The 11247-nt window shown below is 35.1% G+C and overlaps 1 protein-coding gene across 1 annotated transcript; it reads left to right on the top strand.

The window, feature by feature from the left end:
* The first annotated feature begins 2751 nt into the window (after positions 1-2751).
* On the top strand, positions 2752-8218 carry LOC107829212 (eukaryotic translation initiation factor 4E-1-like). Its single transcript, NM_001326219.1, is given in 5 exon segments — positions 2752-3040; positions 4494-4659; positions 4770-4895; positions 7613-7678; positions 7764-8218. Coding segments are annotated over 5 exon segments (669 nt in total). The 5' UTR covers positions 2752-2780; the 3' UTR covers positions 7815-8218.
* Positions 8219-11247: the final 3029 nt, after the last annotated feature.

Genomic DNA, 11247 nt, shown 5'->3' with positions numbered 1-11247 from the left:
TTCTCAGATCCGTAAATGCGTCTGGCATTTGATTTGCTATTTTCTGCAAATGGATAATCTTTTGCACCTCTTTTTTACAAATAGAGGCACGTGGATCAAGATGAGACAATCATGAATTTTTTCACAAAATTTCCTGTTTGATTTCACCTATTTTCCCCCTAATTTTGGGGAAATTTCCTCATCGAATCGACAATCTGCAAATCGAGCAGTGAACAAATCTCCCGTTAATGTTTAGAGGTAGCGAATAATGGAGGGCGATTCAAACCCAACATATATTCCTAGCCTTCTTTGGGAACCTATCTTGGTGCGATATGGATGTGCTACAGGCACATATACTGCGCACCCAAAAATTCTTAAATGAGATATATTAGTTTCATGACCCAAAACTAATTGTAACGGGAAATATTTATGATAATTTGTCGGTCTAAGACAAACTAGCGTTGCAGCATGCAAAATAGCATGACCCCAAACATAAGTGGGTAATCTCGTTTTCATGAGTAACGATTTTGCTATCAATTGCAGACGTTTAATCAAAGACTCTGCTAGGCCATTTTGAGTGTGAACATGAGCTACAAGATGTTTCACATTTATCCCAATTGATAAGCAATAATCATTAAATGGTTGGGATGAAAACCCAACAGCATTATCAAGTCGAATAGACTTAATTGGATTATCGGGAAATTGTGCCTGTAATCGAATTAATTTTGCAAACGCCAGGTTGCAAGGTGACAATAGGCACACATGAGACCATCTAGAAGATGCATCTATTAAGACCATAAAATATCTAAACGATCCACTAGGTGGGTGAATAGGTCCACAAATATCTCATTGTATACGCTCCAAGAACGCAGGGGACTCAATCCTAACCTTTGTTGGTGATGGTCTAATAATTAATTTGCCTTGATAACAAGAAGTGCAAGAAAATTCATTATTTAAAAGAAACTTTAAATTCTTTAATGGATGCCTATTTGAGTTTTCTATAATTCGTCTCATCATAATTGATCCAGAATGTCCCAATCGATCATGCCAAAGTACAAAAGTATTGGAATCAGTAACATTTTGGTTTACGATAGAATGTGCCTCAATTGCACTAATTCTTATCCAATACATGCCACAAGATAAAGATGAGAACTTCTCAATAACCCTTTTCTGATCAGAGACATTCTTGGTAATGATGAGATATTCGAGATTATTCTCATCTATTGTCTCAATATGAAATCCATTTCGACGGATATCTTTAAAACTTAACAAGTTCCTCTTGGACTTGGAGGAGAACATTGCATTCTCTATGATAAGTATTGTTCCATTAGGCAGAGTTATAGTAGCTCTTCCAGAGCCTTCAATTAGATTACTACTACCAGAAATTGTAGTAACATCTGCCTTACACATACTTAAATGAGAGAAATATTTCTTCTCTTTGAATATTGTATGTGTCGTACATGAATCAACTAAGCAAATATTTTTACAATTGAACTTTGATCCAAGTTTGCTTTGAGAGATATCTATATTTGCTTAGCCTTCTCAAAGAGCTTCTTGAGATGGTAGAGTCTCGTGCTGATAACGTGTTATGAAATATAGTTCAAAGTAACAATATAAAACAAGAAAAAACAAGTTAAGAAATATAGAGAGAAAGAGAGGAGATATTATTATTTCTTCTTCAATCGTGTTCTTTCCATCTATTACAATGCATTTATATAAACATGAAAAATGAAGAAATATGTCATTGAATATGTCATTAAACATTTGATAGTAATATCATGGAGGAAGATAAACATTCACCGTAATTTCTTATAACACATGTAGCTTTGCATTTCACTAGAATCGTATTATATAGAGGAGACAACAATAGGCTTCCTTCTTTATTTTTTATTGTTTGTGTTGGATAATTAGGACTTGGTTCTCTCCCTTTTCCTTTCGTTTTCGGCTTCCTAAAATTAGTACTAATATGGTAATCTTAATACCACAAACCTGCGGACTACTTCAATCACTAAATTCAAACAGATTAAGGAAAAAGGTGGTTATCGACCACGGTGGAAGGTGGTAGGAAGTTTCCAACGATGGTGGATCTGTAAATACCTCAGTTACCCCTCAATTGTGCGGAAGATTATAGGATTTTTTGGATATTCTCGGCCCTATCGAGGGTAAAATATGGTTGTTGTTCTGATGGGTTATATTTAGAGGTTTGAAGAGGTGAGGAAGAAAAATAAAGAGGGAGATCAGCCATGGTTTTCGATCATGATTGTCCAATGATAAAAAAAAAATTAAAAAGTAGGTAGAGTGGATAAAATAAGGGGCGAGGGGGTAGAAGAGGCACGGACGAGAGTTGAATTAGGGAGATATTAGTATTTAATTAGGTTTAAAATACCAATTTTATATAAAAATAAGATAAAACTATGACGGTCAATATTATAACTTTTAACCCGCTCAAAAAATTATTTATATTTGATAATCGAAAAAATATATAAAATTTGTATATAACATAAATAATATATATACATACAAAAAAAAAATATTTTTTTCCGATTAAGGAGCAGCTATACAAAGTAACTTTTACAAAAGGATATTATAGGCCCATATTTTGGAGAAAATGGGATATTTTTGATACAAAAGATAATGAAGGGCAAAAGTAATCTATTTTCGATAGTTGAATGGGTAGTTTTGACACTTTATCGAGAAAACATTAAACTTTTCCTCAATATATACATATATATGAATACAGTATCGGAACACATTTTCAATTGAAACCCATCACCAAAATCACAAATTTCCCGAGCACCAAAATGGTTGATGAAGTAGAGAAACCGGCGTCGTTAGAGGAATCGAAGACTAATACTCGTGAGGTGGAAGAGGGAGCAGAGGAAGTTATAGAATCGGATGATACGATGTCGTCTTTAGGGAACCCATGCAAGGCAATGAAACACCCGCTAGAACATTCATGGACATTTTGGTTCGATAACCCATCAGGGAAATCAAAACAGGCTGCTTGGGGTAGTTCCATTCGACCCATTTACACCTTCTCCACTGTCGAAGATTTTTGGAGGTATGCTACCCCTTGCGTTGGTTTCTTGTATTTTTTTATTCGACCGAGTTCTTGCTAGAAAGATTGAATTTGTTGGATTAGGGTTCACAATGCTTTGATTAATCGTCTTCTTACGGTGAATGAATATTGGGTTAAAGATCTTGTTTGGCACTGAATCGGATCTTTATAATTGTGCCGTCTTCTTTTCATTTTCGTAGTTATACATTTTTTCTTAGGGTGTTGTCGAGGTTATAAATTGATCTTACTTTGTGATGCCAGGGTTGGTAGAGCTTCATTTTATGGAAGTTTTATTGGGTCTGCATAAGACTTCTAGTTGGTAAATGAATTAGGCAGAAATATACGTTGCTTTCTTTGTATTTTTGTTCTGTGTGACTGCTTCTTTTACTTCTTTTTTTGTTTTATTTTGGGTCATTAAGATTACTAGGAAGTCCATCTTTTATTTATTTATTTTAAGTTGAGAGTTTAAATCGTTAACAGACCCCAAAATAGAGGTGATCTAAAGTAGAGGTATGGTGACTTTTGGAATGAGGTGTGTATCAACTGTGACAAATTATTAGCTGGTTTCTTTGTGGTAAATAAATGTCTAATGACTTCTCCTATGCTGGTGGGAGGTAGCAGGCATAAGGTGGAATAGTGGAATAGGCAGTTTGAGCTAGCTAGTCGTACACTGCCATTATAAAAAATATTTAATGGCATTTTTTCCGTATTTGCCTAACACAAATATTAGCAACTAGGTATATGCTGCAAAATATCCTTTCAGGCTATTAGGTAGTGGAATCCATTCTTAAAAGTGCAGTATAAACAATTCTCATTGGTTGATTTCACCATCCTTTCCGTTGTAATTTTTTTTGCACTTTATTCATTTTCCCTCTTCCAGTTTACTCTCATATAAAAAATGTTTGGTTGCTATTTTCAAATGTAAGCACTTCTGAATTCCTCGGTACATGTTTACGAGCAAAGTCATGTTTTCTTCTTTTGCAATGATTTGAGCATTTGTCTTCCTTTTAGGAGCAGCTATTTGTGCAACAGAGAATTGAGATTGGTTTTTCCTTTTCTAGTTAGGGATAATTACACTTATTTCTCATTTGATGAATATACACTTATTAGTGCTGGATCACTTTGATGGAGTTGGGCTTATCATCTATGACATATACTTTTCTACCAAATCGATGGTTTGGTGAATGTATTGTAATTATGGGATTTTTGTTTAGACCTTTGAAGACGTGTTCCTTCATTGGTGATTTCCTTAATCATCTTCTTCCTCAAGACGCTCAGGTTATCATTAAACTAGTGTGTGTGTGTGTGTGTGTGTATCCCCCAAAAATAAAAGAATAATACGATCATGAAATGAGCGTGTTAGACCCCAAAAAATAAAATTGAGCATGTTTGGTAGCATTTGATATTCTAAGACGGTGACTGGATATTGATCTATGGAATCTTTTTCTGCATACAGTGTGTATAACAACATCCACCACCCAAGCAAATTGGCTGTGGGAGCAGACTTTCACTGTTTTAAGAATAAAATTGAGCCAAAGTGGGAGGATCCTGTCTGTGCCAGCGGAGGAAAGTGGACAATGAGCTTTTCGAGGGGTAAATCTGATACCTGCTGGCTGTATACGGTATGCCCATGATGCTATATCTGATTCTTAATCTTGTGTCCACTCTGGTTGTTGTTTTTTCCGCGGGGATGAAGTTTGTGCTCATATTTTCTGCCATGAATTAATTATAGCTGCTGGCTATGATTGGAGAGCAATTTGACTGTGGAGATGAAATTTGTGGAGCAGTTATTAATGTTCGAGTTAGACAAGAAAAAATAGCTTTGTGGACCAGGAATGCTGCTAATGAAACAGCTCAGGTAATATCTGTAAACAAAATGAATCTATGTATTTATTATTTTGAGGTTCATTATTTTGAAGGGCGAAGTTGAGAAACAGAAAAATATAGACATCTGGTAATTTTAAATTGAATTCTTGAAACTTTCTAAATGGTCTTTCATGGAAGTGTATAAACATCTGGAGATGCATCAAGAGAAGACAGTGTCATCAAGAGTAACACACTCGGTTCATGTGTCTATTGTCTTTGGCTGTTTACTTGTGAAATAGTATACACTTACATGTGAAGTTTTAGTTTTTCTGTGTAAATTGTGCTGTATGCATTCTCTATGGTTAAATATATGTGCAAAAGGCAGCCTAGTGCTGAAGGTTCCACGCATCGATATCTTATGCTCATATTCTATAATTGATCACATCAGTTATCTTTAATCCTGTAATAGACACAGTTCTTAAATTCCCGGAGGTAGCCTGCTTTCACAACTAGAAACTAATATGTAGTTCCTAACAAGATGTATTTTATCAATTTATGATATTATTTGATGGAGTGAAATTGTTCAGGTATGAAGCCACATTTTCATCCATCCATGAATGTAGCCTAACAGTCAATGAAGCTTAAACGAAATGAAGTTGAGACGAAAAGAAAAGATCGGCATTTAAGTCCTAATAGAGACAAAAAATGTTTGGTGATTTCTTCTCATTTTCCTAAACCTTGGTATTTTATTTGGTGCATGTGCTGTTGGGGAGACAGATAGTCGAAGTGCATACGGTGGTCCAAACAGTTTCACAACTTTAGTTTTACATTTTGGTTAACATAGCATATATCAAACATCAGCATCTATCTATTTGTCAAACCTAATTTTTAGAAGGAAGAATATATTTCTAAAATATAGCCTTTAATGTATAGTTACTTATTTTAAAAATATTTAATTACTTGTAGAAAAATAATGAATTGCTTTGATTTTATAAAAGCCAAAGATGTAGCTTAAAATTGAATTAGAGTTTCTTGCGGGCGAGACAAAAAGTGGGAAGTGTTTTTAATACTCCCTCTTCTATTTATGTGGCACTCTTTCCTCTTTAATTTTCCGTAAAAAAGGCCATGTTTTTTATATTTGGAAACAATTTAAGTTTAAATTTTTTATTTTACCCTTAATGACAAGCTTTAATAGCCACAGAAATATCATGGCATGTTTAAGTTCACAAGTTTCAAAAGTCAGTCTTTCTTTCTTTCTTAAACATTGTGTTCAATCAAACACCGTATATAAAATTAAACAGAGGGAGTAATATGTTAAGATAGTTTTTCATTTTATAGTTATAGAAAGAATTGGTCTCTGGTAAAGGCCAAATGATTGCAGAGGATCTTAAACTCTCAGCAAACCTCAGGCAGTTGTACTAGTTTTAGATAAAAAATCCTACAATATCTAAAAAGTATCAAATTTACCTTTATACTATTTTTTAATGACCAACCGTGAAGTCTTATTTTGGTGTCACAACCCCTGTAGTCATCTACCATTTGTGAAATGTTAAAGTAAACTATTGTTGCTGACAATTGGTGCTAACTTTTCACCATCTGTGGTATTTGTTCTGTAGCTGATAACAATACTAACTTGGAGAAAATAACAGGAATGTAGTTTTAGAAATTGCATTTTCATATTCGTACTTACTCTAATACGTTCATTTTAGACCCATTAAGATGTTTAATCGGAATGATAAGAAGAGCTTTGAGACAGGAAGAGGTTTCAAGGTTTTAGCTATGATCTGATATCAAAATAGAAAGTTTGTTCTCAGAAGTTAGTGTTAATCATGGTTGTTTTGGGTTTCCTTTCCCGAGCATGATGTAGTTTAGAATTTGCATTTTCATATTCGCTCTCAACTCCTTAACGGGACGTGGTCCAGTTGTAGCCTTTCTTTTTAAATTTATTTTCCCTGAGAGACCTTTGTTTCTTAAAAGGTATATTAAGCTTTGCTCATGCTTGGTATCAGTGTCACCGAAGGCAAAAAGCGAGAAAAAAGTGCTGAAGTCAATTGGGGCTTTAAGCACAAAATGCAAACAAAGCTAGAAAACAAGTTTAACCCAAGTAAATTGGGGATTAAAGAAAAAAGTACTTCAGGAATAAAAGTAAAACCCAAGTAAAAAAGAATTATGGTTGGATAAAATATTTATTGTTTATTTTCGCTCTCCTCAAGACAAAGCCCATGGGCTAGACGCACACCTTAGCACCTTGGTGACTACACTAAAGCACCGCTTAAGCGAGGCCAAGTGCACATCCTATTTTTCGCCTAGCTTCAGGGCTTAATGGCGCCTCAAGTGAGCCATTGGCAACACTGCTTGGTATGTCAGTGTAAAGTCATAAGTGAGATTTGTCCTCATTCCTCGAGTTGCAGCATCAGAGTCTTGTAAAGTAGCTTTCTTTCTGCTTCATCAAAAAAAAAAGTAGCTTTCTTTCTGATGTTTGTGATGTTATGATAGATTTTTACCAGAGCTACCTAGTTGCAGCGAGAAAAATCTTGTGAGAATAAAAAATGTAACAATAAGTATTTTTGCCCCAAGTTTGCCGAGTATTAATTCACTATGTGTGGTTGAATGCACTCGGTCCATCTATGCAGTGGCTAAATATCTTTGATTCCTTAGTTCTGAGATATGTGATGCAAGGTTGTCTCTCGTGGTTATGCTCAACCAAAAACCTCTTCTTTTATTCACTAGCCTTATCCACCTGCATCTAAATGAGTTTTTCCATTGCAGGTGTGCATTGGTAAACAATGGAAGGAATTTCTGGATTACAATGACTCGATTGGCTTTATATTTCATGTAAGATTTCTTTGTTATTAAATGCCTTGAAATCATTTGCTTGTTCATTGATTTGCTCAACTCATCAAGAGCCATCTTTTGGCAGGATGATGCAAAGAAGCTAGACAGAGCTGCCAAGAATCGTTATTCTGTGTAGTTCTATCGTTACAATAGGAATTGTGAACGACACAGTTACTGAAGCAGTCACCTGTTTGGCCTCTTACATTGGTATTCACAGTTTTCATAAGGAAATTTGTTTGGTTTTGAAGCATCTAATGCCTTTACAACTTTGGGCATATATGACTTGCATTAGTACTGATACTATACAGGATTTAGTTGCAACATCTTTGAAATTGACAGCATTTGGCATGTTGTGCATGCGTTTGCTTTCCTTCCCAATCCGCCTTGCTCTTTGAAGTAAACCACGACCTGCTTCGCCAACTTATAGATAAGAGGCCGAAAGTGGCCAGAACCAGACATGATTTGGAAATTCTAAACTCTTACAAACATGTTAAAAAGCAAATGATTGATTCAGTAGATTTTTGAAAATTTTGGTTTGGCAGGTTTTCGTCTTTGTAGAATTGTTGGTTCATTTTTTCTTAATGTTGGTTCGGTTACCCCTTCGATTTACAAGGTTTATTTGCGTTTCATTTGCATTTGTTTTGGCTTTTGTTTAAAATACGAGTTCTCAAAAGTTATATACATCTTATTTCTTGATATGGAATTTGTAAGTTGCAATGGGCTGACGTGACAAGTGATGTGCCGTTGGTGCTTCCAGTCATTTGTTCTTTGAGCAATTCACAAGTTCAGTTATTTGTGACAAAATAATCTTGTAACAAAGTAATATTGTGACTTATTGTTAGGTTAGAGAAAGGGTTATTTCTGCTAAAAGGGATACTTTAAAGATCAAGATAGTTCAAATGTAACAAGGGATCACTTTGACCAATACAACAGACTTCGAATTGTTTCAAGTCAATATACTGAACATTATACGTAAAACACTTCATTATGATCATGACGAATGTCCCTATTTTCTGTTATTTCATGTGGTATACAAGGCTCAACCTGATAAGATTTGAAGGGAATGATACAAAAAAAAAAAAGGGTTTCACAATTAGTTGGTGAGACATTTTAAAGGACTAGAAGCACTGTAAATAGTTTGAAAGCTCGTTCAAAATAATTAGAAGTAAATAGTGTTGTCGCCCTACTTTGCAAATTCAAAATAAAATTTCCTCCATCATATCCTTTGAAGTACGGTTCATTTTCGGATTCTGCGTGATCGCGGGATATCTTGTACGTCGGGCTGACATCCTTTGAAGTGCGTTTTTTTTCCGGATCCTGCGTGATCTCGAGATATCTTGTACGCCGGCTGGAAAGTAAAAGTGGACTGTTCCTAATAATGTTTTAGCTGACGTTCTGTATTGAAAGCTAACAGCTAGTGGGGTGAGAATAACGTTTATCCAATTTTACGAGTGGGAGGCACCCACCTTCTACACTTGGATTGTCAGATATTGACAGATTAATTGATCATTGATGTATTATGCGATCAGGTCGGTAATCTGAGATTAGTTTTCCTGAAAGGCCTCTGCAGTTGATCCACATCTCCGCATTAATCCGAATATCAACATGTTATATAAGTGATTTGCATTAATTAGTTAGGATGCAATACAAAAATAAGGTACGTAATTATCCGTCTTAATAATGCTACTTCTTAATTAAAGATTTGTTTACTTTATTTCCTACTTCATCAATTCCATTTGGAGCTCTTAGACGTGAAGACATGCTGATTGAAGGTGTTGAATTAAGAAAAATTAGATCTAAAATCATATGTGTAACGACTCAAACAGTCGTTTTGACTTTTAACACTCATTCGGTGGTTTGAGACCATGACTAGCTTCATATGATGTATTATGACTTGGGTAATGGTTGGTTTTGATGTTCGCAAGGTTCAGGATTGATTTGATAGAGTGATTCTCAATTTGGAAGGCTTAAGTTGGAAGAGTTGACCAAGGTTTGACTTTTGAGTAAACAACCTCGAAATCTGGATTTGATGGTTTCATTAGGTTCGTATGGTGATTTTGGACTTGGGCGTATGTTGAGATTTGAATTTGGATGTTCCTTGAAGGTTTTGGCTCGATTAGTCGAAAGTTGACAATTTAAAAAATTGGAGAGTTCATAGGTTTGACCGTGAGTTGACTTTGGTGTTATCAGACTCCTATTGTGATTTTTAAAATCTTGGATAGGTTCATATAGCTGAATTGAACTCATGTTCAATGTTTGGAAGTAATCAGAAGTGTGCAAGTGTGATTCTGAAAGAATGACCATTTAACAACTTAAGGAAAATTCTATTCAGTTTGAGTCTCTATTCTTTGTTCTGATGTTCCCGTGGATATTTTGAGCCATTGGATAAATTTGGATAATATATTTATACTTATTGGTATGATTGGATGGGGTATCGAGAGGCTCGGGTGTGTTTTGGATCATTGGTTGAGAGACTAGGTAAGTTAAGGATTTAGAGTTTGACCAAGATTAACATCTGGTCAAGACGACCTATTTTCGGTGTTATGAGTGTGCGAGAAGGTTCGTAGTGTGCTTTATGATTGAAATGCATATATGGTTTGTGTCCGGGAGGTTCCGAATGAGTTTCGGGGTGCTAAAACGAAGATTTTGTAATTGTTGGTTTTCCGGTGCAACAATTCGAAAAATACTGGTTATGTCCTCGAGTTCGTCCATAATTTTTAGACTTCCTTTAAAACTTTAAAATATCATATCTTTCACATTTTAATGCCAAATTGGGTGATTCAAAAGGCTATCTTAGGTGAAATATTATAAAAATTATGTTGGGCTTATCAAAAGTGAGTTTGAGTTTTAGGTTCATCTAACATCTGGTTCGGGATGGGACAACTGGTTTATTTCTTATGGATTTCTACACCTAAAATATAGATTTTTAAATTAAAATTTAGAATTTTTGTCTACAAGATAAGAAAATATATTTTGGGGGTTATGAACATCGATTTGAACTCGATTTGGAAAGTATATACATATTTGAATTCTGTAGGTTATGGGTTATCAAGATTTGGTATTGATTTCGAATTTTGAGTACGCGGACCCGAGTTGACTTTTGTTAACTTTTTAGGAATTAATCAAAGATCGAATCTTCGTTGACTGAGATTGCTTCATATAGCATTGTTTGACTTTCTCAGATGATGTTTGGCTTGGTTTTGCGGGATTGGAGGGCTAGAATGAGATTTTGACGCGGTTTGAGGTTGAAGACTAGCCCGTTTGAAGTAAGTGTCTTACATAAAGGAAATTTTTCCTAATAATTGATATTGTTTGCTACATGCGGGGGTGGTGTATTTCTGTGGTGACGAGCATATATACACGTGCCATGGGTATTCATGCTCGGGGTAGATTCTAGATTATTCTATATCTTGTTGGGTTGTGTGTTCTACTTGATTCTATGTGTTTTTCAATTGATTGACTATGTGAGTATAATAAACCATGCTTGAGCTAATGTTAAGGCCATTGGTGCCTTATTCTGAACATGACAAACTAATCCTGAGATTGATGCTATACTTGCCTCGAACGTA

The sequence above is a fragment of the Nicotiana tabacum genome, chromosome 17 (assembly GCF_000715075.1).
Source record: "Nicotiana tabacum cultivar K326 chromosome 17, ASM71507v2, whole genome shotgun sequence".
Classification (NCBI taxonomy): domain Eukaryota; kingdom Viridiplantae; phylum Streptophyta; class Magnoliopsida; order Solanales; family Solanaceae; genus Nicotiana; species Nicotiana tabacum.
The sequence above is the reverse complement of the archived record's forward strand: the minus strand, read 5'-3'. Positions and strand labels throughout refer to the sequence as shown.